Source organism: Coturnix japonica, chromosome 14 (assembly GCF_054131305.1).
Source record: "Coturnix japonica strain WE chromosome 14, WE-NBRP24, whole genome shotgun sequence".
NCBI classification, from domain to species: domain Eukaryota; kingdom Metazoa; phylum Chordata; class Aves; order Galliformes; family Phasianidae; genus Coturnix; species Coturnix japonica.
In genome coordinates this window covers 2,607,169-2,623,887 of record NC_140676.1, presented here as the reverse complement: position 1 = coordinate 2,623,887, position 16,719 = coordinate 2,607,169, and the positions used below count along the sequence as shown (strand labels likewise).

General features: G+C 49.3%; 1 protein-coding gene across 4 annotated transcripts in view; it reads left to right on the top strand.

Annotated features, from left to right (window-relative positions):
• LRRK1 (leucine rich repeat kinase 1) overlaps positions 1 to 15,223 on the top strand; it is a 61,200-nt gene extending 45,977 nt beyond the window's left edge. For 3 of the 4 annotated variants that reach the window (XM_015873417.3, XM_015873416.3, XM_015873418.3), the window contains 11 exons: positions 391 to 637; positions 1,567 to 1,733; positions 2,128 to 2,325; positions 2,975 to 3,252; positions 3,398 to 3,592; positions 4,285 to 4,436; positions 5,963 to 6,080; positions 7,183 to 7,299; positions 11,596 to 12,431; positions 13,016 to 13,117; positions 14,275 to 15,223. In XM_015873417.3, coding sequence (XP_015728903.2) covers positions 391 to 637; positions 1,567 to 1,733; positions 2,128 to 2,325; positions 2,975 to 3,252; positions 3,398 to 3,592; positions 4,285 to 4,436; positions 5,963 to 6,080; positions 7,183 to 7,299; positions 11,596 to 12,431; positions 13,016 to 13,117; positions 14,275 to 14,452 — 2,588 coding nt within the window. In that variant the 3' untranslated portion in view covers positions 14,453 to 15,223. Of the gene's footprint in view, positions 1 to 390; positions 638 to 1,566; positions 1,734 to 2,127; positions 2,326 to 2,974; positions 3,253 to 3,397; positions 3,593 to 4,284; positions 4,437 to 5,962; positions 6,081 to 7,182; positions 7,300 to 11,595; positions 12,432 to 13,015; positions 13,118 to 14,274 lie in introns of those variants that run through there. The other variant, XM_085515247.1, reaches the window with a different exon arrangement.
• The last annotated feature ends 1,496 nt before the right edge of the window (positions 15,224 to 16,719 follow it).

Sequence of the window (16,719 nt, the reverse complement as noted above, 5' to 3'; positions counted from 1 at the left end):
GTTAATCGCTGAAGCTTGAGAGGAGTCTGACTTCAAAGGCTGTGGCCTGGATTCATCCACTGGATTGTAGGCATTTAATGGGGGCTGGCAACACCAAATCCCATTGTAGCTGAAGGGAGAGGTTCTCTCATGGTAGCTTTTCCATTAGAGGGCCTGAAAATGTTGTTCATGAGAGAAAGCAATGTGTTCCTGCCTTCAGTGCTGCAGATAGTGCTTTATCCTGCCCTGCATCAGCTGCTTTCATAAGCCTGCTTTCACAAACTGCTGCAATCATGGGTCTGACCTTCTGCCAGTGGATCCAGGTAGTGACTGCAGGCATTTGAATGCACTCAAAGCTGTTGCTCCATCTCAGTCTGAGTTACGTTTTCTGCTTGTTTGCTTGGTTTGAAGCACTCACAGCCACTGAGAGCGACGGTACGTTGCTGATGGAGCAGTATGTGCCCTGCCACATCTGTGCTGCTTCCAGGCTGGAGGATGAGTGTGGTGAGAAGGCAGAGGATGCACAGTACTTCAACATGGAGGACTGTGTGCTGACTGCCATCGAACTGGACTACATCACATGCCCTAACCACCCCGACATCCCTGTTTCTCTCCAAGAGCTGGTCCCAGAGCTCTTCATGACAGATTTTCCTGCCAGGTAATGTTATTCAATGACCTCCAGTCTCTGCTAGAGGAGCATGCTGACAGTGAGGATTGTGAGTAGAAGGTGTCCCTGCTTATGGCATGACGACTGGAACTGGGTGGTCTTTTAAGGTCTCTTCCAACCAAACCGTTCTATGACTTTATTTTTCACTTTACTGAGTCCTCTCTAGGATCACAGTTCATTCTTCTTAGACCTTTTTGGGCTGGAAGCAGAGCTGTGATATGCCATGACCAAATGGTGTCCTGTCAGCTGCTCTTGGAGCTTTCTATGTTCCCGTTGCCTCCCATTCCCTTTTTACAGTCATTTTGATGGGTATTGTGGGCCAGCATCACCGGTGGCCACCCACTATGGTCTCTCCAAGAGACTTATTTGGCTGGTGCGAGGTGAGTGGAGATGTTTGAAGTACGAACAGCTGTGAAAGTAGGCTCTGGAAGATTGGGGAAATGATGAATTACAGCCTGTGAACAGTAAGCTGATTGGAATAATCAGGTTTTGGAGTGTGGGGCTGTTCATAAACATCCTGTCCTGCCTCAACAGAGAGAAGAGGAACAGGAGATAAGTGAAACAAACAAAAAAAATCATTAATACAGATAAATGTTAGAAATGTCTGTAGCTGTGCAATCTGCTTGGGGAAGGAGCTCATGTGCTTTCCAGATCTGTTGGGTTCTCATAGGATAAGCTGGCCCAGTAAAAAGCCTATTTCACTTATTTGCTTGTTACTTTTCTTTCTGCAAAGAATCTGCTGGGCCACATGTGAGCCAACACAGAGCACCTTGAGATGACAAAGGTGATCCAGTCTGCTCAGCAGATATAACAAGAACCTAAGGGGGATGTGTGAAAATGACAGTGACATTAAAAACGTGAATTCACAGTGCCTTTAAAGCTCGTCTTCTAAATAAAAAGCCCCAATGTCTTTTTGGCAGATTGTTCTTGGAAAACAGCAAACTGGAATGTAGTGAAAATGAAAACAACGTTCTTGGCCAGGGTGGAAGTGGGACCGTTATATATCGGGCACGATACCAAGGAAAACCAGTGGCTGTGAAGAGATTTCAGATCAAAAAATGCAGTGGTTCTCCCACTTCAGCTGCAGGTACAGTACAGAATCAGCGCTGAGATTCACTCTTGCAGCCTGAGATCGCAAGCTGAGACCAAAAAGCCTTTGCTCTCTAAAGTGCTGGCAGCACCTGTTTGTGTACAGCTTTGAAATATACAGCAAAACTGATGTGTTTTCATGGAGGAGGAAGGTGTGTTTTAAGGAGTCTTTCATGACAGCATCTGTAAGGTACAGAAATTAAGACTATTTTCACTATAGGATGTCAGAGAAGGAGGTGAATGGCCGTGAGAGGTGTGTATTTGCGTTGGTTTTCACTAAGAACTTGCAGGTCTCTACCTTTTATTAAGTCTTATTCCATCAATGCCAGCACATAAAGAAAGGAAATAATTGGAAAACTGGGGACTGAGAAGGAGTTTGTCTGTCTTGCCAGATACCATGCTGAAACACCTGAGGGCCATGGATGCCATGAAGAACTTCTCTGAGTTCCGCCAGGAGGCCAGCATGCTCCACTCACTGCAGCACCCCTGCATTGTCTCCCTCATTGGCATCAGCATCCACCCACTCTGCTTTGCACTGGAGCTGGCCCCTCTGGGCAGCCTCACCACTGTCTTATCTGAAAACTCCAAAGGTAAAAGCACAATCTCCCTCCTGCGAGATTTCACTCCTGTGTCACAATAGTGGCAAATAATTGATAGAGCCAAAACCGGTGCTCAATCTGTTGAAAAGAAGGAGAGAAATTGGGAGGGATGGTGTTACTCTTCAGCTGTGCCTCGGGGAAATAAGTGTAAAAATTGATGCTCAGGGTTTTGTGAACTACTTAGGAGACTGGGATTTCAGTTTCTCTGCTAAGTAATAAGAAGTGAACCTCTCTTCAGTTCTGCCTGTGTTAGTGCTGTGTTCTTCCCCCCGCAGATGTGTGTCTGGCAGTCTGAATTCTCCAGTAACTATATCTGTATTCCTGCTGCCATCAAATGAATGACACTCATTCTGAATGAGGCCATCTGACCCTCTTGGCATCTTGGCTTTGTGTCAACTTTCAGCTGAGCATTAATTCTCACCATAAGATTCAGGGATCTGGAGGTTGGAAGGGTTTTAAAGCTCGTAATAGAACTGCCAGATTTGTATAGCAACATAAATGGTGATGCTTTGAATGTTGGCATTGGGTGATTGATTGAAAATGTTCTTAGTTATTGCTCTGGAGTTTGAAAGAAGAAAAAAAGGGGGGGAAAAGCAGTTACATTTACAAGATGTGAAAGCAGGCTGTTTCTTTGTGGCAGGGTCTTCCTTTGTGCCATTGGGACACATGCTGACACACAAAATAGCCTATCAGATTGTCACCGGCCTTGCCTACCTGCATAAGAAGAACATCATCTTTTGTGACCTGAAGTCAGACAATATCTTGGTGTGGTCCCTGGATGTCAAGGAGCACGTCAATATCAAGCTGTCTGACTACGGGATCTCCCGGCAGTCGTTCCATGAAGGAGCACTCGGGGTGGAAGGCACACCAGGCTATCAAGCCCCTGAGATCAGACCTCGCATAGTCTATGATGAGAAGGTAACTGTGGCATGTCCATGGGTGGTGGTGGTGGCTTCATGATGAATTCCTCCTAACTGCTGTGCTGTTATGCAGCGCTATCTTTCCCCTTGTGTTCTTCCATGCTGCCTTTACCATGGGAAGTTTGCTCTGTTGCTGGCTCTAGGTTGACATGTTCTCCTATGGAATGGTGCTGTACGAGTTGCTGTCTGGTCAGCGGCCTGTGCTGGGGCAGCACCAACTGCAGATAGCAAAGAAGCTGTCAAAAGGAATCCGTCCTGTTCTTGGTCAGCCAGAAGAGGTGCAGCTGTATAGGATGCAGGCACTCATGATGGAGTGCTGGGACACTAAGCCAGAAAAGGTACCAGACTCTCCTTATCACCAGCATCCCTCTTGGTACAGCTCTGCAGCTCAGTTGCCTGTTTCCCCCTCCTGCTGATTTGACCCAGAGCTTCTACTACCTTAAATTAGAGTTTTATGAATGAAACAATGGCAGATTGGTGGCCTAAGATGTCTGGGGTGACATACAGGCCCCTTGATGTCAGTGCCAGTTAAACTATTGATTTTGCTTGGGCAAGACGTTACCCATAATTTCTAGAAGCAGCTACAGCATCATGCTGGGAATGTAACTACAAAGACTTCAGAACCCCTCCAATTATAAAAGGCAATATGAGGGGATAAGAAAAGGATTTTAAGTATTAAAAAAAAAAAAAAAAGGATATTGGTGTATTACATTTCTCATTAATTAAGTTGATGGTTTGTAGCTCTTATTCTTCAAATAAAGGTTGCCTTGACTCACAAACAGGCAGAGGTTGGGTCAGGTCCCAAAATTCTTGCATCTTACATCTGAATTCTGGGATACGGAGGGATGCTGAGAACCACTGAGGGGGGATTTGTAAGGAGAAGTTGGTGCAGACGTGGGTACGTTGCAGGAGATTTTATTGAAGGAATTCTTGGCTCTGTAGCTTTAATGGCAATGGTTGTGACTCTGTTCTTCCATCTGGACCTTCAGCTGCCTTTGCAATGTGTCATTCTCTTTTCCTTTCCCCACAGCGTCCGCTGGCCATGTCTGTGGTAGGACAGATGAAAGATCCCACCTTTGCAACATTCATGTACCTGCTGCCCTGTGGGAAGCAGTCTTCTTTCTTCTGCTCCCAAGGACAGGAATACACTGTGGTTTTCTGGGATGGGAAGGAAGACACCAGGTTAGATGTCTCCTATTTCTCATTTCCTTTTAAAGGACGAATCCTTCAGTGTCTTCAGTTACCCCTCCGAGGGGAGGTAAAGAAGGTGAAAGTGAATTTGAGCAAATGCCAAGGATACATTGAACGCTGTTTTCCCAAACTCTTTTAATTGGGAACAGTGGTTGCTTTATAAAGGATATTTAATGAGCTTAACTCTGCTTCGGTTAATATGAGGAGAAGATTAGGGCAGTGTAATGATTCATACACACAGGATGGAGCATTTGCACATGAGAACAGACGTGTTCTGCCTTTCCTAATGAGGCCATTTAACGCTAAACCTTTCCTAATTGAGACTGCAGTTCCATCTCTCTTCTGCAAAGCAATTAAGCACATGCTTAAATCCTATTGAAATCATCAGGAGTTAGCCACATGCCTGAAGCTGTGTGTGCATCCAAGTGTATGCTTCCAGTAAAATGCATGCCATACTGGCTAGGCATGTGCCATAAGTGTTATTAAATTGGGACTGAGATGATGGCATTTTGCTCAGCCACCTATGACCCGTGGCTGGTTAGGTTTATTTTTATGGATGTTACTAATTTTTACAGCCCTCGTTTTATTTGGAAACGTTCACAAATGGATCTGAATTTTGTATTAATTATGTGTAAGGCATCAACCTAATGGGGAAGGTACGTGATTTGTTCCTGAGCTGTTTGCTTTGCTATTTGTGATGCCTGGCCGGCTGTTCAGTGCAGCCAGTATAACTATTCCTGCTGAAACACATGGGACCCACAGATGTATTTTGAATACATGGATGTTGTCCAAGTATTCACAGCAATATATCTCGGGGAATCTGCTTCCTGACCGGACAATGCAATTGCTGGAGACTGCTGAATAACAGATTGCTTCTATATGACAGATTTGGGGATGTGTGATTGCCTGTGCTGCAGTTGGTCCAACATCTGGGCTCGCAGATGCGACTGTGAATATCCAGTTGTTGTTCAAACACCCAAAGCCAATAAACTCCCCCGAACCCAAAACAAACAAAATCCTTGAAGTTGCAAAAATATTTATAGGTCATATTTATAAAAGAGTTTATCAGGTTACGGATCTTTGCTCTTAGGTGGAGGAATCGTCATCTGCTGTTTATGTACCAGAATTAGTAATGAAACAAGATAATACTGAGGCAGTGAGCTTGGGAAAAGAGCACATATTCTCTTGAGAATCTTAATGGGTGAGGAAGGCCGAGAGCTTCCAGCTATTAATTACTGCTCTTCAGCTGGAGCTGCTCGTCTCACAGCTGAGTTAAAGTAACTGGCAATGGATGTGCTCCTGTCCATTTCATTGCAAAGTCAGATAGCAGAGCTGAAATCTTCACAGAAGCAATTGCACATCCACCCTGAGGAAGATCTGGGCTGTGTCTTTGTCTTTTCCTTTATGAGAACCCTTTGGAGAGCCCTGCAGCACCGTCTGCATCATGCTGTGGCTCAGCCAGAAGTGCCCTATCACAGGTTGGAGGCTGGCTGCAGCCAACTGTTTGTTCTTTTCAGAAACTACACGGTGGTGAATCCAGAAAAAGGGGTCATAGAAGTGGAGAGGATGAGCTGCCCCGGCATGAAGCTGTGCTGCCAGCTGAAATTTCAGAACACACTCTGGGCTGCTACGGAGGTAAGGCCGTCTGCACCCTGCTCAAGTGCTCCTCCTCGCAAGGCATGGAAACCTATGGCCTCTTCAGTCAATAGAACTAAGAGTGCTGGAGACAACAGAGCTGAGCACCTGCTGCCTCATGGGGTGTTGGTGCTGCATGCTGTTTGGCTGACACTTAGAGAACGGTTGTGTCTCCTTGTGTTCTGAGCAGTCATGGGAAGCTCAGCTGCCCGAGGTAAAACTGCTCCAGTTGGGGCATATCTGCACCCAGTGGTTCCGTCTGGGAAATATCCTTATCTCTGAGTGATAAAGGGGAGCAGTGAAAGAAACCATGTATTGTGGGTGGGGTTGTAAAACAGGGCCGAGGGATTTGGAATCTGGTGGGAAATGAGCACCCAAGTGCAATGTTCACCATGGAAAACCGCGGCTGGAAAGATAAGAGTGGGAGAGCATGGCTGGCTTATCTCTGAGCCTGTATCCGCCCATCAGAAAGGGCTGTGTTAAGTGTCAGTCTGTTCTGCACAACCATTTGACACAAAGCAAACAAAACATAGATGAAACAAATGGGAATGTTCCCAAAGTTCAGTTTCGGGGTTGAGGGGCAGGAGGCCACGTGTGCAGAATAAGTAATCCATGTTGGTGAATTCACATGGCTGGAGTATGGAAGCTGGAATGGAGTGAAGGTGTGTATCTTTCTCCCATGTTGATAAATAAGGTATTTGACTTTTCTATCCACTCAAATTGAGGCAAGGTTCACATATTCCTTGTATCTCCAGTATTATTAGTCTGAACTGATGGGTGAATGCTAAAGAGCACAAAACGTATCTCAGTTGCCCTGACACGTTCAGGGTTTGTTCAGAGTTGGGGTTGCCAATGCTGGTTTCAGATACACTGCTGTAACAGCTGGAGTGCTGAGTTTAGTTGGCTTTGGGTCACAGTTGGTTCTGGGGAGGGCGGCCCCCGGGTTCTACCCATAGGCTAATGGCCTCCAGAGAAAACAAAGGGAAATCCAGGCTTTGCGTAGGAAAATATACAAATAAAAACTGTTTGGGATTCAGTTATCAAAGGGTAAAAATCATGAGAAGCGAAGGAAATTCATTGAATTTGGTGTGTTCTTCCACAGGACCAGAAGATCTCAGTGTACAGGCTGCAGGGCATGTGTCCTCTGAAGGCCCCACAGAAGGGTTTGGACTCTCCTGCTGCTGTCAGCTGCTTCCTGGTGATTCCTGTTATCAAAAAGGTATGGGGGAATCCTAGCTCCACCTTGAGAAGGGTGTGTTAGTGAAGCCAGGCTAGAAGGCTTGTGCCACTTGTCACCAGCCAGCATCAAAGGTGTTTGCTGTGTTTGGTAGTGCAGGAAGGTGGGTTTGGCTCTTGGTGTCTCTACCAGCAGAGTGAGGGGCAGAGGTGTGGGCATGAACCTGCATCAAGGGACCGGAGCTGGCACTGCAAACTCTGCCAGGATAATAGTCCAAACAGATCAAATTCCCATGCAAGGAAGTTTTCCAGCCGCGTTTCCACATCACTGCACGGCAAGGTTTAGGCTGATCAAGCAAGGTCAAGGGGATGTGAATGAGTAATTAGTATAGAGATTTGTTAACTGTTAATGCGGGGCTTGGGTATACTCTGGCTCCTGCTCTCACTCTTTCCCTGGCACGTATGCATGCTGTTGTTTGTGTGCACAGTATTACCTACACTTCTTTTTGGTTTTGGATGAGAACGCTTAGGTCATAAATGCAGTCTATGAGCTGCCACCTATGACTAATAAAACGTTGTATGCTATCTAGCTGGTTGTGAAACTACTACCATCCAATTACTGGCAAGTGGAATCTGACATTACTGCCTATTGCGGGCAGGGCTGAGGGATGTACAAAAACTGCTCTGGGGCTAAATTACCTCCGGTTTGTCTACAGCACCTCGAGTGAAAACACATAATTATACTCCAACGTTAATGGTGACCATGAAGTTTTTGCAGATGCCAGTGGGCTGTCTAAGGCTAAAAGCTCAACACGGAGCAGCTCTCAAGGCAGCCGCGGAGCTGTTTTATACCGTGTGTCTGTTCCCGTTATTGTCCATTTCTGGCTGGTCTGCTCAGACTGCTGTCTGCATCCAGGGCGGATGGTTAGTGTAAGGTGTACCACTTGACTTCCAAACATGGTGTGAGGAGGACTGAAGAAGGGCACAGAGCTGAAGTTGGCGGAGGGACGAGTTTCAGCCGCCTCTTGGCTTTCTTTGGCTCCCACGTCTGCAGTGTTTCTCCACTGTGCAGTTTCATTTCTGACGTGTAGGGCAAATTTCTTTTTCGTGCTGCCTGAGGTTTTGTCCAGGATAGTCGAACAAGTCTTTTTGCTTTTCAGCTTTTCCACTGTCACACAGCTTGCAAAGCCATTCCTTAGGGGTTACGAGTGGCTTTATGTCTCCTGGTTTCTATTTTCAGTTTGTGGCTTGCCTAGAAAATGTCATAAATAATGCCAGGCTCTACAATAGTAATATTGAGTCTAGACACCTCCCTTCCTCCCCCGACCCTACCCAACCTTCCAGCAATCCACATCCCTTTGCTGCTCTCCTTGCTTTATTGCACTTACTTTTTCCTCTCTCCTTTCTATGAATGAATTTGGCAGTGAAACAGCCAGAGCAGCAGCCATGGGGATGTGCAGACCAGGCTGGCAAGAAACTAAGCCATTTTTTGAAGCAGCCAGTTCTTCCCATAAAACAAAGCGGAAAGCTTACACTTGTCAAACTCACTGTACAGCACAGCGAGTTGTATCTGAGTTATCACATGGTAATTATTGCCTGGTGGAGGGAAGAATTGCTCTCGTTTCCCTGGGTAGAAAGCCTTCAGCTGTTGAGATGTGAGGTAACTCGCAGTCAGAGAGCTGCTGAGGGATGTTGCTGGGAAGGGGAATTCTTTATGACTGCCTTGGGAAGGCTGATCCAAAAGAAACAGTTTCCAAAACTCAGTTTCTCATCCAAAGGAAGCATCATGGAAACTTCAAGGCAGCAGAGAGGGGCCCAGGATCCAAATCTCACCCGCCAAGGAAAAGTTTTGTACAATTTGAGCTTTTTTGTTGTGTGGTTTCTGGGGGAGAAAGATGTGTATGGGTGCGAGCCTCCAGCCTCCTGCAGCAACCTGGAACGGATGAAAACAAAAGCTGCATTTAAAGGCTGCAGTACTCAGTGCCAGCAGCGCCAGACCCTGTGGGAAGGAGGGAGGAGGTGACCGAGGCCATTTTTGGTTTTAACCTGCTCCTTGTGGCCGTCCCAGCTGCTCCTGTCCTTAACCATGAGGACAGAACGTCTGGAGCCAGCTCACCCTCTGTGCTGCCCATCACATCCCATCACAGCCCCGCTCCAAGGCCTTCCTCACTGGCACAGCGGGGCTGCTGGCAGGACGCGAGCTTCAAATGCAGTTTTGTTGCTGCATGTTTTTGTTGGCTCTTTGCTGAGCTCAAATGTTGAAAATGAATTCTGAGAAAGTTACTTAAGGTTTCTGGAGCCTGCCGTGCTGCCCGTCTCTGGTCACTGTTGTAATAGCCTGGGTCTGAGGGCTTTGCCACGCTGCCCTGCGCCACCAGCTCCCCATAATGTCTGGTAGCGCCTGGGCAGCCTTGGTGCTGCCTCTCTTATGGTCCCTGCTAGGCCAGAGGTGGCAGGCAGAGGGCATTTCCCAGGGTCTGAGTTCTTTACTCCTCCCTTCCCAACCAAAGGGATAATGGTGGTGTCTGGAATGAAGCAAATCCTGATAGCCAAGGCTGTGAGCAGTGAGTACCCCAGAGCATCAAGTACCTGTAAGGTTTGCTTCCACTGTAGGCAAGCCAGGCTAAAACCTGGCGTGATCCATAAAACTGAGAAGGTATAAATGTGGTGGTGCAGCTCTGTGGTGTTGGTGTTCCATTTTTAGTAAGAAATATTCGGTCCTTTGGTCTGAAAACAACTGGACCATTTTCACCAGAGAGATGTGGGCTGCTCTGCTTTTCTTTGTTCTGTTTTAAATAATTGAATTCTTTTTCCAAAAGCAAAAAATAATCCGAAACTCAGCCTGTGCAAAGCATCATGCCATGTCCCAACCTCTTGATGCAACCCCCCCTGGCAGGTCCACATCCAAGAACCTTTGCACCAGATCCACTTGGCAGTGGGGACGTGGCACCGAGCACTGCAGGCCACTTGGGTTTCTTTTAATTAGTGGTTAGAGGATTGGGACCGGGCTGAGTTGGAGTCCAAGTCCCATTTCACAACTTTCCACTTGCTTCCCTAGTTTTTCCCATTACTGTAAAATTCTGCTGTGATTTGGATTAGTCATACGAGTGCAGCACGCTGATGGCTTTACTCATACTGTGTGTACAGATAGATTGGTTTAATCCAAGACTCTTAATGAACCTTGCAAACAGTGCTATCCATTCAACTCATACTTACCCCGGTGCTGTCTGCACCCTGGTATTTGAGAGCAGCTCAAGGTACTGATTTTGGCCTCTGTGGACCCAGAGCCATCTATTGGGGCTGGCACAGCCACAAGCCCTGAAGGTTTCCATCAGCTTCAGAGCAGCCAGGGGTGACGCCAGGTCCCCGGCCCATCTTACAGGGCTTTGTGCCATGGAGGGCTGACGCTGTGTTCTTTGGTTCCATTCGCTTTTGGTTTGTAACAGCAGTGAGAAAGCCCTGGGCAAAGGGTCTTGTCTTTTTTTTTTTTGGAATTTATTGCTCCACAGGGAGGAAATAAAGGCCTTTGAGGTAGGTATTGTTTTATCTGCTGCACAGATGGGGAGTTTCTGGTACAGCCCTGAGGTCACGGGGAGTTAATTCCCAAGAGTCCCATTTTCCAGCCTGTTTCACAGCCCTCTGCACCGCCTCAGTGAGCGGGAGGTGCTGGGGCTGCACTGAGCCGTGGCTTTCTTGCCAGCTCCCATGCAGGGATGTGGCTGTCCCCACTACAGCCAGCACATCCCAGGGCAGGATGTGAACTACCTGCTGAGGTGTGCTTGGGCACCTGGCAGCTGTTTTTGTGCCTGGCATTGGGAACACTGCCTGCAGTCCCACACCCAGAGCTCATCCCTGGGAGGAGCGCAGCGGTTGAGTGCAGAGTGATGGCTGTGCGCTGGCGTTGGCTGAAGGACCATCTCCCTCTTCCCACTTCATCCTGCATTGCTTCCATTCCTCTCCTTGACTGATAGCAATAGCTTCACTGTGCTTTACTCCTTTCTGGATATGAGCCGGGTTTCTACAGCTGGATTCCTAGGATCACGATGGCTGTCTCTGAATGTGTTCCAGCTTGAATTTGTTAACCTTGGGGGCAGGCTGCCAGGCCTGTCTATCCTCCCTTGCCAATAAAGAGAGAGGTAATACTGGGTGAGAGGCGTATGGCTCTGCAGCAGCTTCTGTATAACAGCCTTTTATGTTGCTGTTATCGCTGAGTGATCTGGGGTAAGTTACTGGCACAGTTATGGGGTTGTGAGGGGCAGTCAGCGCCTTCGGGATTGAAAGCTTTTGTCTGGGGGGGGAGTAAAGAATCTGGAGAGAATCTGCCAACTCTTTCTTGCAGAACTCGTACATGGTGCTGGCCGGCCTGTCGGATGGACTCGTAGCCGTGTTCTCAGTGGCCCAGGGCATCCCAGCAGACAACTGCTCCTACCTGTGCTCTCACACAGCCAACAGGTCCAAATTCAACATTCCTGATGATGACCCACGGCAGAACCCGTATCCAGTGAGAGCTATGGAGATCACCAACAGCGGCACAGAGGTGTGGTACAGCAACGGCCCCGGCATCCTCGTCATCGACTGCACCACGATGGAGATCAGCAGGAGGCTGGAGCCCTTCAGCCCACCCTCTGCCATCTCATCCATTGCCTGTAACTCAGAGTGCCATGGGGAGGAGGTGGTGTGGTGTCTGGATGAGAAAAGCAACTTCTTAGTGATGTACCACGCCGCCACCTACCAGCTCTGTGCACGCTACTTCTGCGGGGACTGCAGCCCCCTCCGAGACATGTTTGCCATCCAGCAGCCTGCCACAGCCATCCCTGCTACTGCTCCTATCAACCCCAGGACGCTGGAGGGGAACTCGCTGATGGACATGAACATCATCTACAGCCCTGAGGTTGGCACCCAGATCCTCAACCACCAGGACTCGCTCACAGACTATTGCTCCGTGTCCTCCTACTCCTCCTCACCTCCCAACAGGTTAACCCGCTACCCCTCCAGCCTGCCCAGCTCTCCCACCAGCTCTTCCAGTGCTCCACTCTCTACAGATTTCGAAGAGTCGGGCAAATTTCATGAACTGAAGCCTTCCCCAGATCACGACGCTGTGCCTATGGGTGACAACTCACAGCATCTCCAAGCCGTCAAGATTCTGCCTGTGAAAGACCTCATATGGATCCCCAGGTAAGCGGGTTGCTTCCCCAGACAGCTTGAGCCAAATCCCTCCTGGGCTAAGTATTGAGAGATTAGTGACAGGTAATTCAGGGACTTTGCATGCCTGCTTTGATTCACCTGTCCAGAAAATCATCACTGAGGAATTGTGCTCACAGTACAATGGTACATCCATTTCTCCGCTCGTTTTCAAAGATATCTGGTGATGGCAGAATGGCTGCAGATGAGGCCTCGTGAGATTGATTTCAGCAGAATGGAATAGCGGATGGTGAGCTCAACACCCAGTTTCCCTGGCTACTGAGGAAACAAAGAGCAGCAGGCAGCTTCCTTGCTCGGATGTGGTGCTGGCACGTCCCGCTGCCTCCTGTTGAGTTGCTCAAAACCACTAGAAATGTGATTTGCCAGCTGTAGGGGTTCTTAGTGCAGCAGATTCAGTGGCTTCTTGGTGAGGTGGCAGTGCCCCTTCCCTGCAGAAATCTGTGTCAGTACAGGAGGGATTGCAGCAGAGAGGGTGGGTATCCAACAAGGGATTTGCTCAGCTGCCAGCAGTCCCCATTACATAGTGTATGTGTGCAACTCCCTCGTTTCTTTTGCAGGAGAGGAGGGGATATCATCGTGATTGGACTGGAGAAGGAATCGGGCATGCAGCGGGGCCGAGTGATCGCCGTGCTGAAGGCTGGGGAGCTGGCTCCCTATGGGTGAGGCTGAGTCGGGCACCGGCTCCCAAGGGTTCAAGGGGATGGGTTGCAGAGGTGAGGGTGAGATGCTGTGACCACAGCCTGGTCTCCAAAATTCACCTGGTGCCCTGTAACGTGATGGGCAGAGCCCGGTGTCTGTCTGATCCTGCCTGCTGCTGCCTCCAGGTACTCGGAGGGCAGCGGCACCTGGCAGGAGATGGTTGGAGCTTGGCAGGCTCTGGCCCTGTGTTAGGAACAAGCAGTGTATTTATGCAGAGCGCAGCGCTTGTCTGTGGCTTCATTCATGTGGATCAGGTTGAAGTTCTGGCTCTAAATGAGCACCTTTGTGCTGTCGGCAGTGAATGGCCAGGGGACGGCTCCGAGAGCACAGGGGAGAGTAGTTCTATACATTAATGTAAAGGATTTCATCCAGCAAATGAGAGTCCAGATAAATAAATAGCTGCTGGAGAGATGGGGGTGCTCCTGCTGATCACTTAAATACCAGTCTGGGATTGTACTATTTATGTCCAAACAAATGGAGGTTAAGCACTGCTAAGGATTATAAATGACCATTTATTACCACTGGGCAAACACAGCGTGAGATCAAAGCACTCCTGCCGTTCCCTCGCCTTGTTCACTGAGTATTTTTATCAGTTAGTTGAGAGTGGGGCATTCTTGGCTGTAGGTTTGACTTTTATTTTACCCAACCGTTAAAAAGAATTAGGGGGAAATTAGGTGCAGAGCCACAGCCATTGGGGCTGCCGCTGGTTCACCTCACAGCATTGCTGTGCGATGCCACCCACCCCATCCAAGCCCATCACTCACTTGTGCTGGAGGCTGCTCTGGATACACCCAGCTGGCTGCAGGGATTGAACAGATCAGATTATCAGCATCTTCAGAACGCTGCAGCAGGTTTATGCATGTAGCTTCACGTTTGGGCACCTGAATCCCTTACAGAATCTTTTCCCATGTCACTGAACTGCTTGCTTTTGCCACGCTGTGGTTTCTTGTTCCTCCCTTTGCTATGCTCTCCCTTCTCAAGGATTTGCAGCTTATAAAAGGAGATTCACCAGCTGGAAAGGAGAGCCTGTGAATCAGTGCCTCTGGGATTAGCGGGCCCCGCTGCTTAGTGGGGCTGCAATCCGCCCTGATGCCATTCTCTGCTCTTCCTTCCCCAGGACGCTGGTGGATGCTGCTCTCGTAGCAAAGGACACGGTTGTGTGCTGCTTTCAGAATGAAAACACCGAGTGGTGCCTGGCTGTCTGGAGGGGCTGGAGTGCCAGAGACTTTGACGTTTTCTACCAGGCCTACGAAGAGCTGGGACGGCTTGAAACTTGCATGAGGAAGAGGAGGTAGTGCTCGTGGCACTGGAAACTGAGGGCTGATGGAAGAGGGGAAGCGTCCTGCCCTGAGCATGCAGCCCCACACGGGGAGGGGATGGGGTGCACAGGGACAGTGTACCACTGTTTGCTGCTAAGGAGCTGCATGGGGTTTTGGCAGCAGAACCCAGCAGGGCTCTGGGGGCAGCCCAGCAGGGGCAGGATATGGGCGCTGGGCGCTCTCTGTGCAGCTGAGTGCAGGAGGTGGCTGCAGCTCGGGGAGTGAGTGAGCTATTGAATTGCACTCCTGCAAAGTCAGTTGTAAAATAGAGCTGATACAAAGCAAAGCCACTTGGGCTGACAGCTACTTCCTGATGGGAGAGAAGGGAGAGCTCTGTGACCAGGGAAGCCCATAAGCTGCCTTTGTTCTGCTCCTCTTTCTCTGGGTAACTACACTCTGGAGTATCAGGAGCACAATAAGCTTCATTTGCTTGTGTATCTGCTCAGCTTCCGCCACCGCAGCTTTTAGTTTGTCTTCATTAGTGGCCCAGGATGCTTTATGGGCTCTGAGTTGCACTTCCTAATTCCGAGCATGTACAGCGCTGTAAAAGGAGCCTGGCTCCGTGCCCTGTGTAAAGGTGTACAGTTTGGACATTTTGTTGTTTTTCTATTCCAAGAAACTTCTGTGAGCATCGGCTGCGCGGGCCGAGGCCGTGCGGGCAGGTCTGGTTCATGTCCCTGTTGCAGGCTGCTACGACACACTTTGTCTCTAAAGAGGGGTGTCTTCAAATAAACAGATTCCTCCCTACCATGGCACTGTGACACAGGCACTTGTGGTGGGTAATCTGCCGCAGGGGTTCGGGTTTGCAGTGTGTGGTTGTGATGCCTGGCACCCACTGGTGCCTTCCCTTACAGCTTCTTTGCAAAACCAGTATCTGTAAGAGCCATAATGGCTCTGTGTTGCCCTGAGCACCCCAGGCACAGCTTCATGCTCTGCACCCCAGGCTGGGCTTTGTGCCTCAGCTCCGGCCCCAACCTCAGCATCACCTCAGTGGGCACAAAGCTGCCTTTGTCCCGCTGTTACTGAGCATGAGCACCACCGCCCACCCCAGACACATCGTAAAGTGGCTGCTCTGGAAGTCCTGCTGCTGGGAAAGAGGGAGCTGAGGGGCTGGAGCTGCTGGGAGAGCTGATGTCGCTGGGAGCGAGTGCATCCCAGTGGGCAGCAATGGGCTGGGAGTGTGAGATTAGAGCCTGAAATCTGCTTCTCAGCACTCTTGTTCCCATAACCCTGGTGTCTTGTCTGCTGCTGGAGCTTGGTGTGGACACTCGACCTTCCTGTGGGCGGCTCAGTGCAGTTTTGGGACTTCAAAGTGCATTTTCAGCTACAAGTGGCACTGGGGCTCTTCTCAGCCTTTCTTTATGGAGGAGACCCTCAAACAGGAGGCAGCAGCACCCAGCTGGGCTGTGCGCTGGGCATGGGACTGCAGCGCCTGCACTGCAGAACAGAACTGAAGGAAACCACGATGGAGCCATCACTGAGTGAATGGGATTGGAAGATGCTGTCACCCGTGTCCGTGGAGCAAAGGGTTCTGTCTGTTCTGGGTTGGGGAAGGGGATGGGATAGGAACAGGGAGGGGATGAGGAAGGGAATGGGGATGGGACAGGGATGGTAGCAGGCTGGAAGTGGTGATGGACTGGTGATGGGGATAAGCACAAGGGATGGAGAAGTGGATCAGGATGAAGATGAGGAAGGAGATGGAAATGGGAGGAGGGAGGGGATGGAAAAGGGAATGCAAATAGGGTGGAGGTGAGGAAGGGGATGAGGGATAGGGCTGGGGAAGGGACCCGGTGGCTGCTGCCCTCCTGTCCAGCTCTGCAGAGCTGCCTGGGGCCCACCTTGTGCTGCTGAGACACCCAAAATGCCACCTGCAGAGCCAAGGCCATTGCAGCTATCAGCCATTATCTCCTGTTTGCTTTGGGTGTTTGTGTTATCTCGGCATCGCTCAGATGGCTTAAACTGTGCCCTTTGTAGGAGCCTTCTTGAAATGTCAACAAAGCACAGAGGTGTGGCTTTGATTTTTCCTTCTGTCTTTCTTTGTTCTCCAAGGAGACAGAGAAGCAGAGCAGGGACTGGCCAAACTCCCTGCACTGGGACCCCTGCTTGCTGGAAACTCTGGAGCTGATTCAGGGCAATTAAAGCCGAAGGTTTTATTGAATTAAAGTGTGAAGGCAAATGCAGCCAGCCTGCTAAGCAGCCCCTTCTTTTTTTTGAAGCTAATTCCATTTCATTTTTTCACCCAG